General features: G+C 37.1%; 1 protein-coding gene across 3 annotated transcripts in view; it reads right to left on the bottom strand.

Annotated features, from left to right (window-relative positions):
* TRAPPC10 (trafficking protein particle complex subunit 10) overlaps window positions 1-23,210 on the bottom strand; it is a 46,894-nt gene that overhangs the window by 6,526 nt on the left and 17,158 nt on the right. The window contains exons 7-18 of one of the 3 annotated variants that reach the window (XM_054813381.1): window positions 22,715-22,962; window positions 20,437-20,583; window positions 18,416-18,530; window positions 17,166-17,242; window positions 14,364-14,455; window positions 12,131-12,271; window positions 9,898-10,010; window positions 8,388-8,902; window positions 4,443-4,584; window positions 3,148-3,306; window positions 1,744-1,973; window positions 413-513 (exon numbers count right to left, since the gene is read on the bottom strand). In XM_054813381.1, the coding sequence (XP_054669356.1) occupies window positions 413-513; window positions 1,744-1,973; window positions 3,148-3,306; window positions 4,443-4,584; window positions 8,388-8,902; window positions 9,898-10,010; window positions 12,131-12,271; window positions 14,364-14,455; window positions 17,166-17,242; window positions 18,416-18,530; window positions 20,437-20,583; window positions 22,715-22,962 (2,080 nt within the window). Of the gene's footprint in view, window positions 1-412; window positions 514-1,743; window positions 1,974-3,147; window positions 3,307-4,442; window positions 4,585-8,387; window positions 8,903-9,897; window positions 10,011-12,130; window positions 12,272-14,363; window positions 14,456-17,165; window positions 17,243-18,415; window positions 18,531-19,705; window positions 20,402-20,436; window positions 20,584-22,714; window positions 22,963-23,210 lie in introns of those variants that run through there. The other 2 variants (XM_054813382.1, XM_054813383.1) reach the window with 2 other exon arrangements.

Genomic DNA, 23,210 nt, shown 5'->3' with positions numbered 1-23,210 from the left:
ACAAAAGTTGAATAGTTACATTGAAAGAGTACATGTCCATAAAATCGTTTTCAAAGTGCAGAGCTCAAACAAAACCAGAATGGCAGATATATTTGTTTCTTTCAATCTATTCCTCAATATTTATGAGTCTGTAGGAACAAGGCTGTAAAACATCCTCTTTCATATTAAACAAACAACTACACAGAAATAGGCTCTCTTGGTTTATCTTGTGGTCCTATTTCCAAAATAGCTGAAACTACAAATTTCTTTTATTGTTATGAAAGAACACTTCCAATGGGAAGCTGTGTAAGATAACCAAAGCCCAACTTAAAAAAAAAAAAAAAAAAAAGGCTGCTATAAATATTACTTATGAAACTCCAGCTCCATATTTTGTAAGAAGAAAGAAACAATAAATACTTAATGAGTACATTACCGTTTTCCAGCTGACAATAAGGAATGCTTGGCATTAAAAGGTATGCAGAATGTTAATGCAATAATAGTGGAGTAAATCGACCAAGGACAATCAATGGTCACCTAAAGGAAAAAGGGAACAAATTTCTTATTCGTAATGGTCTTTGGCATAACAATTTTGCTTTTCTTCTCATTTCTAAGCAAAACTTTTCTCAGCAAGTGTCTATATCTAATGCATCCAGCAGGGGAAGAAGAAAAAAAAAAAAAAAAAACAACCCACAACAGTATGTCAAAAACTAATCAGACAAATATTAGATTTTTGTTTTCTTCTTTCTTCTCAAAGGAGCTTTTCCTGTGGAAACTGACATACCCAGTTCTGAAGACTAGAAGTAAAAGGAAGGGGAATAGAAGAAAGAAAACATAAAAGGACACCAACAATACCAATAGCATCTTAATTCTATAATCTGGAAAAGGTCACTATCAAATAAATTGCTATAAGATCTAATACTGAAATGTCTTTGTAATACTTTGATATATCAAATCCAAGCTCAAAATATTTTTTAAGAAGTAGTTAATGTATATTTGTTTTAATTTGAAGTGGCATGCTTAACTGAAGAATTTCTCCTGAAGTGAATGCTGCCATTCTTCCAAGCATATTTATTTAACAACGTATTTTTATATACAGAGGAAAAAAAAAAAATTGTCACATCACATTTTAGCAGTGTTAGCCTTTAGCTATTTCTTTTTACCCAACTCTTCGCACACAAGGATACACAGCAGCACACTTGGTCAATTTTAACAAGGAGTAACACTGTGAAAGGTGATGGTTTCAAGATCATTTTGCTGTCAGCTGAAGAGCTTCTGTCCATACTACTTATTTTATTCACCCTTCATAATGAACATTAAGAGGAAAAGTTACCTCCAACTCAATAACGTGACAGCTTGAAACACTACAGTGTTAAGTACCTTGACAAAGCATACAAATTCTTTGCAAGTAAAAGAAATATCTTTTCCATGAGTCAGAAGGGAGAATTTAAAGACCACCATGCCACTTTTTACAAAGACACGGGTATCCTTCAACCTATATAAATTGCGAATGTTAGAACGTTAAAACTCAGATTACTAGCCAGTAGAACAGTTGGCAATATAGTAAACATAGTGTATATTTGTCATTATATTTATGTTTTCTTTACAATTATAATATTTGCTATGATTTTTGCATGTACATCTTTAAGGGAAAATTAGTTCAATGCAAGCAGGTTGCCCCCTCATCACCACCACTTCTATCTTGTGAAGCGTATGCCCCTGTGATCAAATACGTTTCATAATAAAAAACAATAAATTACGTCTTACTTTTTGGTCAACAGTAGCCATGCAGTTGTCCTGTTTCTGCTTCTCTCTGTTTTTTCTGTGAACTTCTTTATTTGTAGTATTTTCTTTCTCCACTGCAGATTCTGTGGCTGATGGCAAATACATGACTTCTAGCTCAAATTCAATCACATGATATGCAGGAGCTACCGGCAAACTGATGCTTGTGATCTTTTCAGAAGACTGAATCCTTAATGATGATTCTGAGATCTTTTCTATAGTTGCGTGGAATGGGGAAAAAAGTAGTTTTAAAACAACTAACACATTCATCCCTTCCCTATTTTCATTTTAATCTGTAACTATGTAATGAAACTAGCCTAAAAAGCTAAGTGTCATAGAAAAACATGTGGTGTCATAACCATTTCCTAGCAAGACCTTCATGTTTGCAAAAACAACGAGAAGCCATGTTGTTTAACTCTACGGTAACCTCTTCAAATGACCTATCATCTCCACATCTTAAATACCACTGCTGTTCACAACTCGCCAGTAGTAACACTCTATCCTTAAACTGCAGGAAGGTAACCACCACATTCCATGCAGTAATCCCTTCCAATGTTCAAGAAAGGACTAAGAGAACAATTTGATAACAAGCTTCAAACTAGCTAAACAGCTACTTTAGTCCATCATATGACACCTACTGAAGGTTTATACAACATCCTGCACCTCCGTAGTCTCATAATTTCACTTCAAGCAAACTTACAACTTATGGAAACACATGCATTGGTATTCTTGGTCACTATTCAGCATCTATCTTTAAAATACTACACACGGGTGCCTCTGTACGGTCTATTTCCATGTTCATTAGGACTGTTTTTCATGTTCATTAGGATATTCTATTTTCATGCTCATTAGGACTGCTCTTCCCATTTATGTAAAAGTTGCTCGTATTTGAGCAACTGAGGAGACTATACAGTACTTATGCTCAAAAAAAAAAAAAAGGAACTAGGATGTCATGTTTAAATGAAACACTGGCCAAAGGAAATGCTCCATTTACATAGTGCTCTATGTAAAAACCTACTTAAAACTACTTCACAATAAAAACGGTCTAGTTAAAACAGAGCCCACGTAGTAGTAGGATCACCATGATTCACTTGGAAATCATGACAGATGCTCACCTCAGCAGTCTCACCACACCTACTGAATTTCATCCATGAAATTAAAAGTTGTCCAGCTATATTTGCTGAAAAGTTTATACTACCACTTTGGGGGTGAAAGTTTTAAGACCTTTCTTGCACTGAAGTACTCAGCTGCAAGTCCCTAGAATTGTTCTTAGTAACGACTATTGAAAAAGACAGTGTCAGTGTTCTTAATATTGTAAGTACAGGTTTACTTCAGGATTACTGAATTTTCAGCCATTTAAAGATTATTGATTTTTACTTCATTGCTTACCTCTGGTGTTGGAATAGATCACTGCCTTGCTCTCTGGGTGATACAGAATAGGCATGGCATCCGCATTACTGAGCTGCAGAGTGTCACCATTCTTCATGGTGTAGTGACCAGTAGTCACTGTGAATTTCACCTTCTGGGGAATGCCGGCCAAAAGGCTATCTGAAGAAGAAAACAGAAACTGTTAACAGATTCCGGTACTCCTCAGTAGATGGTTACAATGCAGTGCTAAGGCCTGTTAGCGATATCCCCAGAAAATTTGTCACGCGTTAGGGTAACTTAAAGTGTGGGGTTTTGGTGTCATGCAACACATTAAACCTAGCTCAGATACAATGGTGTGGAGAAACTGGTTGTTTCAACTCAAGTGACCAAAACCACTGTTTCTTGGACAGCTTAGGTTAGCTGGCTCACATACTTTGTGGCTCTGGCAGCACAGAACTCAGTGAAATACAATAATCCCAAAGAATTGGCTATGCTTTTTGTTAAGTTCTCCAGGTTGTAGACAGCTACGTATTTTTGCACCTATGATGCCAGTCATACCCACATGCTCTATCTGCATAATCAAGGTAACAAGAAAGCCAGTATGCACACAGACTCTCAAATATCTGAATCGCAACCATCCATTTCATAGGAGTAGCTAATTTGATAAATGCCTAATATGCCTGTCCTTCCTTCACTATACTTTGCAACGCCTGTAACAGGATGGGTAGCACAAAATGCCTATTAACTCAAATACCTCAGTTAATAGCCTGGAAACAAAATCACTATTAATTTCCATTTATAAACTTCAAAAAACTCTACAAGTAATGCTCAGCTGTCCATGTTTCCTGACTGAAACCAATGGATGTATTCAGTATTAACTTTTAGTAAGTTTATACAATCACCCCTAGTAGAGAATCCCAGTCCTTATGTGTTTCTCATAAAAACCAAAGGGACTGCAGCATCACAGAACTAACTAATAAGGAGCTCAGCCCATTATGAATTTAAATATTCACTTCTCCTAAACGGTGTGGCAGCTCAAATCCTACCTGATATTTAAGTGATGCTACATGTTCAAATTCATCTTGAAAAAGCAACACTACGTATTTCAGAGCCAAGCACTGGAATTAGTTGTTGAAAACTAGCCATCATTGACAGAGCATGCTTGATGGGTAATTTGAGAAGTGAGAGTTTATTTTAGACTCAAGAGTAAGGCAAAAAACATCTCAGTAATATTCAAGCCAGAAAACGCTTTATCTAGTCCCACGAGAGCAGAACAGAAATCATCAAAACCACTTCAGCACAGCCACTGTACCTACCAGTCATCGGTTCCACTTTCAGCTGGGGCTCCTGAGCATATACATCATACTGCACAATTGGGTAAATATGAAGAAGGACAAACTGTACTTTTCCCACTGAAGTGCACAGTTGCCTGAGCGTGTATGTCCCAGGTTCTCTGGCCTTTGAAGAAAACATTTGAATGGATTTTTCAATTTAGGAAATACTTCAAGAACAAACCCTCTACTAAAGAACACGTTTTCAGCTCGTTTTCATCAGATACTTCGCATTTGTAAATTAAAACAACAGACTTGTTCTCTGAGTAATTGACAAGATTTTCAAAGGCGCACCTTTTGCCCCATTAAGACAGAAGCTCTATAGTGCTGGCTGATTCAAGAAACATCATAAGTAACAAGTTACAATAATCAGAATAACTAATTTAGTAGCTATGCTGCCAAATTCTTATTTTGGGGTGCTTTTTGTCTTGTTTGTCGGGTGGGTTTCCCCCCCTCAACTGCCACATACATTAAAATATAATTATAAATTTATTAAGTACTGAAATGATACAGCAAGCAGTGAAGTGCTTATTTGGCTAACGTTCATAAAATCCTACGACACTTATATAAGGCACAGCTTTCAGCTCCAGCTATCAATTTCACACACTCCCCACCCCACACCCTGTGTGAATGCTTACGAAAAAGTAATACAGACATATTTAATTTCAAACTCTTCCCTTACTCTGAATAATAGAATTCTGGATGTTTTTTGATAACATTAGAAAAAGCAAATCTGTAACATCTGCTAGTATATTTATTCTTAATTCTATTTGCTCTTAGCTACTACTGCTACGGAATGTGAAATGTTTTCTTTTTCCATGTGCCATTTTACCAAGTGTAATCCATAAATATTGATGCTGGGTATAATTAAATCTAAAGAATAAGATTAGAAGTTACGGAGAAAAGCTATAACAACTTAACATTCAAACCTCACTTACACAATTATTTACAAAGCAAATCCTGACTGAAAGTCAGTATTATGCATTTTGACATTAAAGTCACTAACTTTTATCCCTTGAATACTTCATAAACAGAAAAGCATGAGTAAAGTCTTTCATTTTTTTATATATATGTACACACACACACACACACTTTAAACCTCAACATGGGATGGGAATATCAGTCTGAAGAATTTAGGTACTGCTTTCTGATGTCTTTTAAAGCTTGAAAAAATACACTGGAAGACTGATATCAGTACAAATAATGCTAATCATCAGTCTGAGATCTACAGAGAGAATGAAACTCCCTCTGCATCTTAGAAGCACAGTCATTCCTCTTTCTGCAAAAGTAATGCAATTAAGCATTACCGTAAGAAAATTTAGAAAACAAGTTGACAGTAGTTTCTATCCTCTGGTCAGCTATGCAAACCAGTAGAAGTGACAAAGTATACTACTACGATAACGGATTTTTAGTAAATATTTTGTAAATACTGCAGCTCAAATCTAGAGAAGCTTTCATCATGTTATCTAGTAATACACTATCAAAACTATAACATATTCAGATTTTCCCTTTAAGGACAGGTAAGGCATGCTTTGAACAACTGTATACAGATAAGTAGGATTCACACTGAGCAGTCTTCCCATGCAAAGCTCTTTCAAGAAAGAAAGGTTGGGAAAAAGAAAAGGTATAAGCATAAGGCTGTCCATCCTCCCATAGCCACCAGAAGCACGCAGAACGAGGCAAATTTAAAGCAGAGCTATATCTAGCTTTTCATCCATCTCTCTTCTGTGGTTTCAGATTGCTCCCTGATCCCACTAAGCCAAAATGCCTGCTCAGAACAGTGTCTAACAGCTTTCTTCTAGTAAGGCTCCTTCACCTGAAATCCAGTTCTACATACATGTGAATTTATTTTACAGAAAACTACATTGGCAGCCACCAAGACCCCTGACATCTCCAGATCCTATTAACTTGTCCAAATCCTTTCAAAGAATGAGAAACCTAAAAAAATTAGGTCAGTAGGTAGTTCAAATGACATTATTGGCATTTCACATTGTATCATCATGGACTTGAACTCAACTTCCATCTTGAGATATTGGCTAACCACGCAGATTCCACAATGTGTGTGCGCACGTGTACCAAGCAGATCTCTCTAGTGCCTTCTGCTCCAGCGCTGGAGGAACGGAAAGGCAGAGTAGGTAAGCCTACACAAAGCTTTGCTCTAAACAAAGTTCTATGACAAGCTAGAAATTAACAGTTACAAAAAAGGAAAAAGAGGAGAAAGTTAAAATCTCAGGTGTGGAGCACCTAAACTATGCTAAGAATGCTAAAGAAACCTCCTGGCCAGCTCTGTCTAGCTATCAATTTTTAATCATCAAAAGCAGATATCTAGATTCTTATTTCAAAATTGGTTTAAAAAGGGGACCAAAAAAGGACCAAAGCTAATTTAAACCAATTAGAAAATGGCAAAGCTAGTAGGCATATATGCCAAATGTGACTGCAAAACACTTTCTCTCTTCGTAGCATTCATAGTCTTTCCAATATACAGGCTGGATAATGCTCAGAAAGTGAAGCAGCTATGAAACACCTGCTATATCCCTCATTGTGCTGCCCCACCTCTTGTCAACCATTCAGATGATGCACTGAATCTCTCACTCAAATTTTCCCCTACACTGATGTTCATTACTGTAGCACTGAACTCTACTAAGTACTTCCCTATGAAGGGTTAAAGGTGGGGAAGGAGATAGAAAATACTTTCTTAGAAACCCAAAGAACAGAACAACACGATAATTGAGGCCAGAAGTTCCTACTCCTGGAGTGCCAAACAGATGGTGAAGTCTCACTTTCGAAAATGCTTCGCATTTCACTTCCTAGGACTAACTTGGCAGGTAAATGCCTTTCCCCATTTCATTAAAACAAGCAAATGAACCACAGATCAGCAAAGTACAAGGCCACAGAATGAGTGGCAGTTTAAGAAAAAAATAAACCACCAACCCCCCCCCAACCAACCAACAGAATTGGTACTCAAGGCCTGCTTATTTCCAGTTACTATGCACCTAGTAGTAACGCAATGCGATCAGAAGTGATAAGCACTACAACCCTTAAATATTTCAGTAATTAGTGGCAGTGGCAGTACTTAGCTTTCTGGGGGAAGAATGGGAGGAAAAAAAAGGATTTCTCCAAGTATTAAGCTGACTTATAGTGCATGTGTAAGTTGGGAATTGAGGGAGTTTCATATACATATGCCATATTCTATGTAGCAGTAGCAGGACTGTAATCCATTTTCTGAGGGTGGCATTTAGATGGTGATGCTCTGTTTTCACAGATGTTTGCTCATGCAAATTTAGTCTTCCTGTACCAGAGAATCCTTGTGTTCTTGTTTTCTCATTCCCTACATCAATAAGATGAATAATGGGGGCAATTTTAATTCTGACATCTTCTAAATTCAAATATTTGAAGCTGAGCTTAACTTTGTCATACTTCTTGCAGGTAGCAGGTTTACTACACCCACCACGTGAAAAAACATTCTACCACCCTCCACAGGAAAGAACAGGCTATCAATCGAATTTAACCACACAGTCACTTCTTAACAACTAGAAAATGCATTCCCATCAACATTTTGAAATATTATTCTGAATGAGCTCAACAGTTCAGGCAGACTTCATGAGCAGTAAACTATCTTGTATATGAATTTACCAGTTTAATTTCTGGCAGCAATAATCGAGATGTTTAAAATAAGTTTTGGAACGCTGACTCAAATGATTGCAAGTAGGAGAGTCACCTGTGCATTTTGGCACAAACACAACAGCCTTCTTTCATGGGAAGTTAAGGTCTAGAACAGTGAAAGGAAAGCCGCAAGAAGAATGGCATCACCCGAACTGTAACAGGAAACACTACAGGTACCACTTGCCAGCACTATGCTCTTCCTCAGCCAGTGCTTTCAGCTGTTCTTTTGTGAGTGCTACATTCACTCAACTATAAAAAAAACCATACCTGAGTATTGAATGTTATTTTATTGACCCCTGGTTCCAGTATTAAGTTGTTGCATTTCAACACATGAGCCCCATCTTCTAAAGTCACCCCTGAGGGCACATCCAGTGAACTGCTGCTCTCTTGCCTTCGTAGTAGCATGTGCACATTTTTGCAGATAATTCCTGCTGTGTTCAAAGAGTTATCTGAGGGACTCCGTTCATACATTTCGTATAGCTCCAGTGCTGGCAGGTTGTTTCTTGACAAAGGAAAGCCTGCAACTTCATTTGGAAAGCTGATAACACCATTGGAAGTTTTGTGCTTAGTGAGCCACTCGGCTGTTTTTCTGTAACTATTTTTTTCGATGCTGAAGTGAACATGGATGGCAATCTGATCCACTTGGACAGGGATGGGCATTTGGCTCACCAAAGTCAACTCAATAGATAACTTTCCACCCACATGGACAACAGCATTTGGAGGGTCAAAATGTAGAGTTTTCAACTGCGCAAAGGAGTGCATAGGCAATATAACCTTTTGACCTGGAAAGATAAAATTTTTTATTCTTCTCCACTGCTGCTAGAGATCAGCAATTCTTTTCTCTTAAAAATTTAGCCCCTAGAATTAAGTGTATGAACAACTTTTCATAATGAATCCTTTCACGACAAATTGATACTTTCATATTTTAGTTTTATCCTGCATAGAAATGAGGCTTAAAGATGCTGAGATTTGTTTTCTTACAGTTACATCTCTACAATTTTAGTACTCAGGTTATTAAAGACAACTAAACTAAGAGATAGTGTCTATGCAGAAGTTTAACATTTCACTACTAAAGTATTCTAGACAAGCACATTAGCATAAAGTGACGAACTTCCCAGAGCACATAAATTAAGAGAAAGTACAAGTTTAAGAAACTAATTCCAAAAATCAGAGGCAGTACCAAAAGTAAATTAAGAAGCAAGTCAAAAATAACATATTATTATGGTACATCTATTCATAAAGAAAAACTTCTGCATAAAAATGAACAATCTTCAGATCTACAAGAAGTATTCCATATGAATTTGAATCATGATTAATATCTGAGGACAAGGTATTACTGAAGCAGCAGGAAGAATAAAAAGAAGAGGCAGGACGGTCAAAATAGTAAATTGCAAGTGGATGGGAACAGATCTAACATCAAAACCGAAGAAGTATCATCACAGAGGTGCCATCTGTGTGCCAGCAATGTAGAGACAAAGGTAAGTTTGGAATTGCAAAAACCCAACACAAGTTAAGTTATGACCCGTCAAAGCAGAGAAACAGATAAGTGAAGGAAAACAAAGACTATCCGGTATTCAGGATGAAAACATTAATTATCCTTTCATCTTTGACTATTTTTAATTATTGCAGAAGTTTTATAAATGTTCTGGAGATGACAAGAATCATGTTGATTCAGAAGTTATACACAAGGTAATGAAACCCATCAGAAAATGCCTTCCAACCTACTTTTAGGGAAACATCAGATTAGAGCAGCTTAAGTTTTAAGAACCAGACTTACCTTGGTTCTCAGCTTGCTGATTGGCAAAATCTAGTATTTCTTGGCAAAAGCTTTTGCGTTCATCTCCTGTTAAGTGATTATCACCAGCTAAAAGGCTGCTTGTTTGAAGATAACTAGCAAAGTTAAGGAAACATGAGGTAGAAACCTACAACATTCAGAAATCTGACTGAAAACAAGATACTTCAAGTACTGCTTTTCTAATCTGTTAATACAAGACCTGCTTTTATCATCACCACACTCTTCCATTAGAAAAGAAACAATGGAAGCTTTACTATCATCTGAGAATATTGCAGAATCTCTACTTTTTGCAGACCTACTAAAATATGATCCATTATTAACCTGTGCAATCTTCCCCATCTAAAAAGATTAGCGAGCACTGAAAATTCTTTGACGATAGATAAACGCAGCATGCAAGTTAAAGACCCAGTGTCTTGCATTACGCTGCCCAATATTTAGAACTAAACTTGAGTATTTGATTATATTCCAATTTACTTGGCTGAGAATCTGCCAGCTGTTACAACATCACTTACCATAAGTCTTAAGACATTTTTTATACTTTTGAGTGCTGGGGGTACAAACGCCCATTTAAGTATTTACCTAAGACTGCAATATTACTGTCTCAGATTCTTTAAGAGCATTTGCACTGAAGGAGAACAAATTTAAGAGAGTTTAAAAGTGATATAAGAATTTTCAAAGGAGGCAGACATTTACAATGTCTAAGTCTAGTTCTAAAAAAAAAAAAACCAACCAAACAAAAAAGAACAAAACCCAAGATACATTACAAATTTTAATTTAGCTCTAGTGATTTTCAGCTACAGTAAGACTCCTAGTACCATCACTTAGAGACTAAAATATAAGCTGCTTAGGCAAAGAAAAACACAAACAAAAAAACCCCCCAATAACTTTAACAAAAGCTAGAAGAACCATTCCAAAAAAAACCAAAAACCAAAACCCCCACCCCTGTCTTTCCCCGCAATTTCCACAAGAACTGCCTTCCAGAGAGTACTCTGTTCAGCTGACCACTCCACTTTGGAACACGTAGAGGAATTCCATTTATAACTATGGCACCAATGAAAGCGGTACCCTTCCTCCAAAACACCAAAAAATAATGAAAATTTGCCATTTTGCTATAATAATTAATATCCTGCATACAGCACAACAGTTCCCATTAGAACCAAATTACTTAATCTAGGTACTAAATTTAGGCAACATATGAGGCCAAAATGAAAAGCAGAATTTAAATTGCGCTGTTTCTAATGCCAAAAAGAATAGAAAAAACATCCAAGGCCAGTCAGTAGATTTTTACACACACACCCCCCCTCTCATCTTGAAAGTAGCAACAGTACAGCAACACAGATTAAATATTTAAACAAATACAGTTGTAGCAGATAGAATTGGTGTGTGAAAATAATGCAGAGAGTATGAAAGTGAAGAATTCAAAGCCTGTCAAACATTAGGATTGGACCAAATTGTCCTCTCAAAGTATTACTTTGCATTTATGTGGCGTTTCCAGAGAAGATTTCACTGACGTGTTGAAGACACAGCTTTTACACAGCTTGAAAGCAAACAGCTCCCACTCCCCTTCTGAAGCAGATCAAAGCCAGAAATAAAAAATAAATAATAGCAAAAATAAAAAATAAAAAAATTAAAACACCACACAGCACACCAAAGCCACAACATTTTCATCTTCCAAGCCTCTGTTTTAACTTTTGGAAAAAGGTACCATTACAAATACCAGAAGAGTCCTTGCCAGGTCAGATACAGGAAAAAGGTGGTAGCAGTTATAGAAAGCAAGCCCAGAAATTAAGCTCCTTAATATAGGAAGACACTATAATGCCGTATTTACCAAATGAAAAAACAGTCCCACATAAAAACTTCCATAATGATAAAGTACAAACAGAATCACAAAAAACCTCTATGGTACTTGCTAAACTAATGACAAACTTCACACTATCCATGTTGCTCCACTCTCTAGAGCCTAGACGTATTTAAAAAGGAGAGCAGCAACTATATGGCAAAAGGTTTTAAGTGAACCAGATGTTAAAAAATTTTAAAAATAAATAACCCAACCCTTCCCAAATGAACAGCAACAATGGAAGCAATAAACAACTCGGCTGTCTGATGTTTGGCAGTCTCTACTGTTAAATAAACAGCTAGAGATATGTCAGAAAAATAATCAGAAGTATCATTTTCTTTGGTTTTGAATTTTCTGGCTCCATCTTTTAGAGGATACTTTTCTATTTGCCCAAGGTGTTTCTGACATTCAGCTAACTGTTTTCTCGTATGCGTGACGAGCAATGCCCAGCCCTCAGCAAGGTAAGTTTTCAGTGCTCCTTGAAGATAGACTTCTGCTTTCTGTGGACCTTTCTTCCTCCTTTAAAAATAAAGAAATTAGTACAGAGTGAGATAAGAACCTTTGCAGCCATGAAAACTTGCTACACATTTTCAAAAAGTGGTGATGGGAGAGGGACACTGCATGTGAATGCAGAAGAAGATGCAGTGAACCATTATGCTGTTTATTTTACTGGTAACTGATCAACACATTAGCCCACCTTTATGAGATTCACTCAAGCAAGCAGAACTACAATTGTCAAGGAAAGACTTCATGTACAGATCCATCCCAAATCAGAGCAAGTGAGGCAGAGCTACCTCCCACAAATGCGACAAAAGCCATCTCGAGTTTCTGACACTCAACTAAAAATAGGCCTACTCAATTTTAAAGGAGGAAAATGCTTCAATGAAAATATCTTTTTATCACTACACAGCAGTTCCACAGTAGCCTTTAACCCTAACATTATCCCCTCAGGTGAAAATTTAAGTTAATTTAGGAGAATCTGTTGCAGCCAGAAGATCAGACTGCTTTAGTGAACACAGGTGAAAAGCATGCCCAAACATGTTTCCTCCCTCCAACTCCAAAAAAAAAAAAAAAAAATCACCTAGGACTCCCAAATTCTTTTAAATAAGAAAAATAAAATGAAACCAAAAACCAATGCAGGAGGTTGCTTTAGTGGAGTGTAACAGCAGGAATAAACACAAAAAAATATATTTGGAAATGAGGAATGAAATTCCTGGAGACCAGTGATGAGTGCACCCTCAGCAAGTTTGCCGACGACACCAAACTGTGTGGTGCGGTCAACATGCTGGAGGGAAGGGATGCCATCCAGAGGGACCTTGACAGGCTTCAGAGGTGGGCCTGTGCGAGCCTCGTGAAGTTCAACAAGGCCAAGTGTATGTGGGTTGGGGCAATCCCAAGCACAGCTACAGGCTGGGCGGAGAACGGATTGAGAGCAGCCCTGAGGAGAAGGACTTGGGGCTGTTGGGGGACGAGAAGCTCAACGTGACCTGGCATTGTGTGCTCGCAGCCCAGAAAGCCAACTGTATCCAGGGCCGCATTCAGAATAAGTGTGACCAGCAGGTTGAGGGAGGTGATTCTGCCCCTCTACTCTGCTCTTGTGAGACCCCACCTGGATACTGTGTCCAGCTCTGGGAGCCCCAGTACAGGAGAGACATCGAGCTGTTGGAGCAAGTCCAGAGGAGGGCCATGAAGATGACCAGAGGGCTGGAGCACCTCTCCTATGAAGAGAGGCTGAGAGAGTTGGGGCTGTTCAGCCTGGAGAAGAGGAGACTCCAGGGAGACCTTCTAACAGCCTTCCAGAAGAGCTGGAGAGGGACTGTTTACAAGGGCATGTAGTGATAGGACAAGCGATAATGGCCTTAAGCTGAAGGAGGGTAGGTTTAGATTAGATGTTAGAAAGAAATTCTTTACTGTGAGGGTGGTGAGACACTGGAACAGGCTGCCCAGAGAAGCTGTGGATGCCCCATCCCTGGAAGTGTTCAAGGCCATGCTGGATGGGGCTTTGGGCAACCTGGTCTAGTGGAGGGTGTCCCTGCCCATGGCAGGGGGCTTGGAACTCGATCATCTTTGAGGTCCCTTCCAACCCAAACCATTCTGTGATTCTATGAAAAATCACTATAAGGTTCACAGTGGGGGAAACAAGGATTTTGCAATCATAACCTCAAATATGAAACTGATTACTCTGCAAAAAACATGTTTTCTAGCTTTTCTTCAGTATATATACACATATGTAGTTAAGATAACTATAAACTTTGAAAGAAGTCAGAAACCGTGTTACAAAGCAGGCTATAGTAAATGCCAAGCTATATCTTTCCTCTCCATGCTCCCTTGTCCTTTTTTCCATAGGAGGAAAAAAGGATTAAGTTAAGGAACACAGGACAGAGAGTACTAAACCATGAGGTGATAATTAGGGTTTGATATGATGAGATTGCTGGTGTTTTGTTGTTGTTTGGGGTTTTTTTTCCTGAAATACAGCCTGAAACTTAGGGCATGTTTACATTTTTAAAAATAGTTTTTAAAATTCCTTTTAAAAATACAGCGCATTTTCCTCAAGATTATATTCAAACTTTTCAAAGCTAATGCATTTAACACGTTTAAAACATTCATTTACATATAAAACTCTGCCAAGTCCTTTCCCACAAGCTTAGCTGAGCGAATTCTTCCAATATTTGTGTACATTTCAATGGTGGCATGGGACAGATCCTGTATAAAAGAAAAGAAACTATTATAAGCTTATATATACATTTTTAGAAGCTATATGGTATTTCACACAAACTCAGTAACTAAGCCTGTAACTAAGTTACTACAACAAAATGACCATAATGTGTCACTTTTTAGATTTTCCCTTGCCCCTAGCACACAATATAGAGCAGTTTGTAACAGGTCATCTTCACTTTTTCCTACAGTTGGTCATTATCTGTGTTATAAAAGGCAGAAAAAAAAAGCCTATTAAAAATTAGATGAGGCAACTCAAAACCACCAAAATAATAGATGAGATGCAGTTGCAAGATCTTTTTTATGCTTGAATTCTCCTTTTTTTGAAAACACCTATTTCTCTGTGACTATATTCCATTAGACTATCATTGCAGGATTGTATAGTGTATCATTCCAGGACACACCACAGCATAACATATTTGGAACAATATTAGAGCTTGGTCCAGAGACTCCTAGCTAATACTTCAGAAACAAATCAACAACATACAGAACATGGTGCATCATTCTTGCACTAAAGCCGCACATAATACCATTAAGGATATGAAAGTTTACAGTAAGTAAACATACAATTAAATGCAAAATGCTAAGTTACAATCGGAGTAAGTATTCTCGCAAGTGTGCCTTAAAGGATTTTTGCTTGAAGCTATGCAATCTTGAGTTGAAGTTTTTCAGTCATCTTTAATCTTAATTTCCAATGCAGCCACACTGCCAACATGTCACCTTCCTTACCTTGCCCTAAGCTTGTAATAACAGCATCAAATCTTTCTCCCAAAATTAGCAGTTACAACACACACTGTATACCACCCCCAAACTTTTTTCTTAAGTATATAATAGTCTCTGGACAGGTACATAGAAACATTTCACAGCATATTTACAAACCCACAGCCTCTTCTGACTGTCAGCAACCTTCCCAAGAAGCTCACTCTCCTTCACTTAGAGTATTAAGAACTACTCTGTCCCTCAAAACAAATTGCTTAAGAGCTTCCAACTGCCTAAATATTTTGCAGATTATCTGTCAGAAAGCATCTATTCCTATGGGGCAGAAAAATGACCCAGAACGAGCTCCCAAAGCCTTTCTTAGGCAGTATTTGATGTTTCTTAAGGAGAGACTAGAAAACACACTTCTTTAAGAACTCACAATACCCTACAATAGTCTAAGTGACCACTCTTTAACAGATCAGTATAACCAGAGAGGTCTTAGACACCAGCTATAAGTACAAGTGAAAAGTCATCTTCCCCCCAGATTAAGGTACAAGCCAACATGCTTGTACAAGATCTGACAATCTTACAAGAGATTCTAAAGTTGCTGCATGAGACTAGTCATTGAATGAGAACAGAGCATTTTCTGGTAATAAAAGCTCATCACTTTTTGCTTTCAACATGTCTGAAAAGCTGCATTTTACTTTCCAGACTCTATTTGCATTTAAAATTTTAGTATCTTAGCTGTGTCTGGAAATTTTAACTTATTCCATGTTCTTCTCCACTGAATAGATGGATAAAATATGAGTATATATAAATTGTATGGATTTATGTGACAACTACATAGAAAACAATCTTTCATAGTGTATCTGATAGCTGAATTTCTGTTGCATAAAAGTGCAGTCAGAAATACAAACAGGAGTGGCAATTATTTCATTGGCAAACTCTACAGATCCCACTTAGTTTCTTAAATTTAGGAAGATACGGCTGAATTTAGCAGAGATCTTCAGATGCAAGCTGGAACTGAATATGTAAGAGCAGCTAGCAATTCTGAAGATTACAGTTTTGTTCCAGCTATCCAACTAGTCTTATAAAGAAATGAAGTATAAGAATGAAATCTGATATCTTGACATGAAATCTTTCAAGACTTTTTCTTTCAATAACAACTTTATAAAAATAAGCACCACGTAGTTTTCAGATTAAAAGAAAAAGCTCAATTTTCCTTCAACTTTTCCCCAGAAAACTATAAAGCAGTACTGCAAATATAAGACATTTCAGAGGAAAATGATTTAAGGAAAAAAGCAAAAGAAAAAAACATGCACAAAATAACCAAACCCAAAAATCCCAAACACATTCCTGTGACAGTCAGGGTTTTTTTTTTGTTTTATTTAACAATCTTTTATACAAATAACCAGAAGACCATTACAAAGGCTTCTTAATAAGGGAGCTGTCAGGAAATAAACATACATATTAAAGCACAATGAGAATTCTCATGTTTCCATCTGTGCCAGCTCCCACCCTATTATCCACAGATGTTTCACAGTGTACATAAAAAATTCAATAGTACAACTTAAACCATGTTAACACCCACTGCAAGACGGAAGTCTAAACCATTCAAAAAGAAAGTGAATTCACACATCAATATTCTTCCAGGGAAGATCCAATTAATTCTGAATTCAGGACAGCAGACTATGACAGCCATGACATCAGCTTTTTTAATAACTAACTGTACATACTCACGGATAATAACCTCCAATTCATAACTGTAAATATTAGAGTTAATCCAAATATTTGAAACTTGGGGCCCATAGAGGGTTCCAGTTGTAAACCAAATCAGCTTTGCTGTGTTCAATGTGTAAGCAATAACATTTGATACCAAAATACAGAAAGATAGATTTATGTTCTCAATGTTATCTTCTCAGGTTTGAAAATTTTGGCCCTCTCCAATCTGTAATGTAAACATCCAAAATTAATATAAATAACCAAAACTCATACTTACTAAGTAGTGTTTTTCAAAAGCTTCTACAGATGATAAGGCCTCTTTAAGTTTCTTGTAAGGGCTCTGTGATGCATTGGCTTTAGAAAAAAGCAGAACAAGAGGTGTCACTTAGAAATACTTTCCTACTTTAACACCCCACCACCACCTTTTTACTTCAGTAGACAGTAGAGAAAAAAAAAACAAACCTTATAACTAATTTTATGTGGGAAATGTCACTAATACTTAGAGACGGATCATGAGTTTCTTCCCCAGGCTCTAAAATAAGATCCAAAAAGGCTGTTTCACAACGCTGTGTGTGTGCATTCACATGTGAGTGATGTTCAGGGTAGCAGGGTAAAGGCAAGCAGCAATATAGTAATTGTGCTAACTTCTCCACGCAGTATTTCATAACATTTATTCAACGCAGAAACACATACAATTGTACTTAAATACCCTATTGTGCCAAGAGTAACATTCTCACAACTCTCCACTGCTGGATTTATAAATCAGCATGACAGAAGTACACTGTAATTTGAAGACATTTTACTACCTTAAACAACATACTTCAAAGGAAAACAGTTAGCTAGAACAAGTTTTTTTCTAAAGCAGCTTGCTCAATTTAAGTCTTTGCCAGACCAAATTTGTGTCAACATTTCTAGGAGAAAAAAGCCCCCTTTTTAAATAAATACAACAGGCACTATAGCACTGAATTAAGCATCATATATCATCATACCTGCAAGAGCAAGTGAAGCATCAGTCTGTCAGCTAATGCTTCAAAGATACTAATTGCTCCAGCATATTTAAATCATCTTCCTTTCAGAAATATCTTTGTGAGGGATAAATTCCACAAGCAGTAAATAAATTTGATTGTGCAGCCACTCAAATAATATCTCTTTGTAGCTCTAGTTGCAGGTTATCTATATGCATCAAATCAAGGATTCTCCATTTCTTTTTCAAATAATTTTATTTTTAATACTTGTCTGAAAGTATTAAAAACTTTATTCAAAGCCAGTACTATTCACAACTATTTACCTAAATGCTGATAAATGGAGCACTAATGGAAAAACTTATGCTTGCAACAGTCAGGAGAAGCACTGAGAATTTAAAGTACTAGACACACATTAAAAGAACTCGGTAAGAGATAATAGAGTTCTATCAATGTTTATATATACTTAGGGATACTCAGAAATTATTATTGTTGATGTATTTATACGCTATGTATTTAAGACAATGTCAGTTATTAGAAAGAATGCGTACATTCCTGGTAATACCTGTTTCAGGGCGTTCTGCTCCCAACCCTGCCAACAGATCGACAGTTCTGTTAAGGTCTTCTGAATTGGGTCCCTTCTCTGACACAAGTCCACACAGATAACCCAGAGATTTTAACTGTAAAAGAAACCAGATGCTCATTTTCAATAGGCTACAAAATCAATATAAAACTCCTTTTATTCTATCGCATCAATCCTACAATACCAAACATTTCCACTGCTGTCATATTATACTGCTTATAAGATCTGTAGTAAAGTTGCTTCACATGAAGAAAGTAGAGGACCTTTCAGAAGTAACTGTTATTCTCACAGTAGAAATTAATTTTATCAGTTAAATTTCATGTAAGTTACTGACTCAAATAACATTGGAACACATGCATATACGCACACACCCCTACATGCATTACACCTAATCCTTCTGTTTTTCCATATAAACATGGACAAAGCTTGAGATGTTCGGCAGTTACTGCCAAAGATAATTTCTAATAATTGTGCCTGTACTTTTGAAAACTACATAATCAAGAAATGCAGGTAGTCTCCAGTATACTGATTAGACAAGCTTACAAATTCACCTAAAGTATAGTAATCAGGTGAAAACCTTCATGGAACAGAGATGATTAGCATAACTAACAGTGTTAAAACAGCGCCACACAACTACCACAAAACCCTTTCTAGACAGCAACTGGTACACTTGATACCCAGAAGTCAGCAGAGGATACTGTCTTGAAGTTCAGTTCTGTTGGTCATTTGGTGAATTCATTTAGCATAACTCAATCAATTACCAAGGTAAGCCCACAAAAGAAAAAAGGTCTCAGCTTGCCATATTACTCTATACCACATAAAATGGGGACAGTCATTAACTTTTTTTAAAATTCCACTTAATTTTGTCACTAGTTGCTAAGCTTCTTTCATTCCACCTTACTGATACTCATTACCCTACAATTTTTCCCTTTACCCTTTGTGTTAGAAGAGCTAACCTGTGTACCAACCCAGGTACACACCTTCCATAAAATACGTAACGAGCATGGGAAGAATCTGATACACCCGTCACCACTTTAAACAATTCTTTGTTTTCTTTATTCTGATCCCCTCCCCCTCCTTTTTTTTTTTTTTTTTTTTTTTTTTAAAACAGTAACTCTGCAAGGTGAAATTGTCTTTCTATGCTTTTGTAATAAGACAAGGACATCCTAGGGTCAGTTCGAGGATTCCTAAGTCTACTGAAATATGAACAAACTATGATTAAAATAAACAGAAAATATTCTACAGGCTATACAAACAAGAGGATGAGCTTACGCTGTCTTCAAAAACATCCACGAAGATCACAGTATGTTATTTCAGTAGTTTCTGGAGTTTGTCATCTTTCTAAACTGTTTTTCAGCAGTGGAAAGCAGTAGCCACCTTAGGCACCAACTCCTTCATAGAAACGGAGTAAGTGGAACTTGAAAAGGCATTCACATACCTAGGGAAAGGGCTTAACCAAACTGAAAAAGGCCACTTTAGAACTTTGACTTTATAATAATGGGTGGTAACTGAAAAATTGCAAATTATTACTTATTTGCCTCTTTCACAAGTCACCAAGAGTAACACCTTCAGTGAAGTTAGGGGACTATTACTACCATACAAACATACTGAAAAAATAATGAACTATGTAAATAGACTGCTGTAATCTCTGCTTAAAAAGGTAAATGCATACAAATCTGGGCATCTTCTGCTATAACTGAAATTCATGCTCCTTCTCAGTCAACACGGACTAAGGTTTTTTTGGAGTTTAATCTGCCAATCATTATCAAACTGGTGGTGAGGGAGGGGGACAGACAGAGAGGTGAAAACACTCTAGTTATCCCCAGGCCTCATCTGACAGTAAAAAAAGTGGGTATACACCTGGATGTCTCACCTAGACGAGACAAGACAATCTGCAGAACTCCACATTAAATTCCACAATAAAAAGCACAAAATCTGTTCCGCAGAAACAAATGGTCTATTCAAAATTGTAATACCACAACTGGAACACATCATTTGCTCACCTTCTCAGTGGCATAGCTCCATAAGCCAACTGTGTGAGAAACATTTGCATCTATTTGAGCCCTATCACAGCAGCCTTCTATTCTTTGTAAGACTTCCAAACAACTCAAAAATACCCAACAATCCAAAGCTCCAGGAGGAACAGAGACCTGAAGATGAACAGATAAAATTAGCTGGGAAAATGAACATTAGTCAGATGAAAAAATGCTTCAGCAAAATACTTTTCTTGATACAATGTAGTAGAACCTCTTGGAAGAGCTTACTCTAAGAATACACAAAAAGTGGGCCATCTCTCACTAGGTCCTGAATAATTGATATATATCAGTTCATGAAACAAGGACAGCTAAGCAACTAAACAGTGATTAGACTAACTAGATTTGATACATTCACTAAGATGAAAGAGAAGGAAAAGTGGACTAATAGGTACTAGTACTTGGAAAAAAAATTTAAAAATTTGGAAGCTAAGCCTAAGGAAAGCAGAGTTAGGAAAAATTTCTGTAAATATACTACTACTTTCCTAAGGAGACATCAGATCTAAGTGAGACTGAAATTAAAAGTACACTAAGAAGTAGATTAAAAAACCTGAAAAAGAGAAATTAGTCTAAGTTTCCTTCACATCAGTGTTTGTTAATCAAAGGATAAGACATCTGTCATGGACAACTAATTCTTGGTCAAAATCTTGGTCAGAACCAATGCAAAAATACTCCTTTTAGAAAGACTATGAAAACCTTGAAACCCATAATAAACTAGGTAATTGACTAATGTGATAGGAAAGTTCAGCATGCAAGCACAATGCATTTAAAAAAAAATACCGGTCTGCATTCTGAAAGAATTTTCAGGAAGAACAACATCACAAGAACAGAACAGTTTAGATTTTCGCTATGTAGATTTCAGTGGTGGCAGGCCACATAAAGAGGTTTGCCTGTATTAAGAAGGCGGCTCACAACAGGGATAACTGCCTGGTATGCACAAATAAGTGTTACTGTCTCACAGCCTGAACACCTGCACTCAGTCTGGATCACCACATCAAGCCAGAAACAACAGAAATAAGAGATGGTGCAGAGGAGAGCCCCAAATACTGCGGGCACAGGACAGACTTGGGGTGGAGCAAAAGGGGAACTGCAGGAAGTACCTTCAGAGATTTAGAAGGCTGGGTGTATTTATTTTGGAAAGAAAAAAAAATTACCATAAACCACACACACAAAACATACTATATATGAGAATTACATGTTAGTTTTAGAATACACAAAGGTGTCAGAAATGCATCTGACGTAGATTTTCTGTTGTTAAATGCAGATGAACAGATGGAACTTATGGAACTTACTACCACAATGTCAGACAGGCAAAAGTTAGCAGCTACTGTTACAACAGCACAGATAAAACTAACAGAGAACCAGACACCCACAGGATTAAGGACATGGATGAATCACAAGGTGCAATCCAGAAATATTCTCAAATACGCTACGCTGTTCTTAAAGATGTATTTCAATTCATAGACACCTGTGGTCATACATGGAGGATGATCAGTGTACAACATCCCTGATAAAGCCTATTTATAGGATTAAAAAACCACCAGCAGAAACTAAAGTATGGAGGGAAGAGGTGTAAAGCATGGAGGCATGCAACATGACCAAAAAAAAAAAAAAAAACCACCACCAAAACCCACCTTTGAGCACCATCACTTGTTTCTGTCTTTCTTTTGTAATTGGATGAGATAGCCAGAGACACACGCATAACACAAGAGAGTGTTATTGGGCACCAAAAGGAATTACAAAGTCAGAACCACAAAAGGCAATCAAAGTGCACAGCAGTAAGAAGCCCTACTGTAGATCCTGTTTCTAGTTCAAAACTGCTTTCTGTTACAAACTACTAGTCTGCATATCAGCATATTAACCACTCTGCCTTATTTTCTTCAATACAACACTGTTATAGATTTCAGTCTTGGGAAATATAGTTCAAGAGACTGGTAATAAATCCGGGAGAGGAGGAGACAAATTACCTACCAGCTTAAGAAGTTACTTTCCAGGTGGAGACTAGAAAACTTTAACTAAATACAGGTTTGGGTTTCAGGTGTGATGTCTCCAAATTTCTTTCCAAAGACATCCTCATGGTGAAACATTTAACTGTAGCAGTGTTACAATCTGTCATTGCAGCATCATTTTGATAACTCACAGCCGGTGCTTACTGTATTCTGGTCACCGACATCTAAGCTTCAAAAATCTTGTTAGATCATCATTAGATAAAATCATTTACATAATGGAATATAGTACACTGACTCACTTCTAGTAGCTTGAGTTCTTGCACGCAGTTGTGAAGAAGCTCCAATGCTCGCTGGGAAACCTCCCATGGCCTCTGCAGGAAGATTAATAACGTGCACTGGCGAGAAAATAGGTAGCTACGCAAGTCCAGTAGAGTAGCTTCTTGATTCTGAATTAGCTCTCTCTTCTCCATGTCTATTGGTTTTCGGAGAATTAAACCGTTCCAGCTCCTCACTGGCTGGCAAAAAAATGTCAGCCAGTTTGCACCATCTATGTAAATAAAGTTAATATCCAAGAATCAACCACCACTTTCTATCAAAGCCCTTTCCTCCTCCCTCCAGAGGTTGTGAGCTGGCTCATTCTTTCTGAAGTTTATCATATAGATAAATGACTTAATATCTTAACTTTAAAAACAAAATAATAAAAAAAACCAGCAGAACTTCCACAGCGAAGTTGATAACTGAATTTCAGAACATTTAAACCCCATGGGCGTTTTGTCTTAATTGCATATTTGTTAT

Source organism: Grus americana, chromosome 1 (assembly GCF_028858705.1).
Source record: "Grus americana isolate bGruAme1 chromosome 1, bGruAme1.mat, whole genome shotgun sequence".
Lineage (NCBI taxonomy): Eukaryota > Metazoa > Chordata > Aves > Gruiformes > Gruidae > Grus > Grus americana.
Note: the sequence above shows the minus strand (reverse complement) of the source record. Positions and strands in the feature narration are given on the sequence as shown.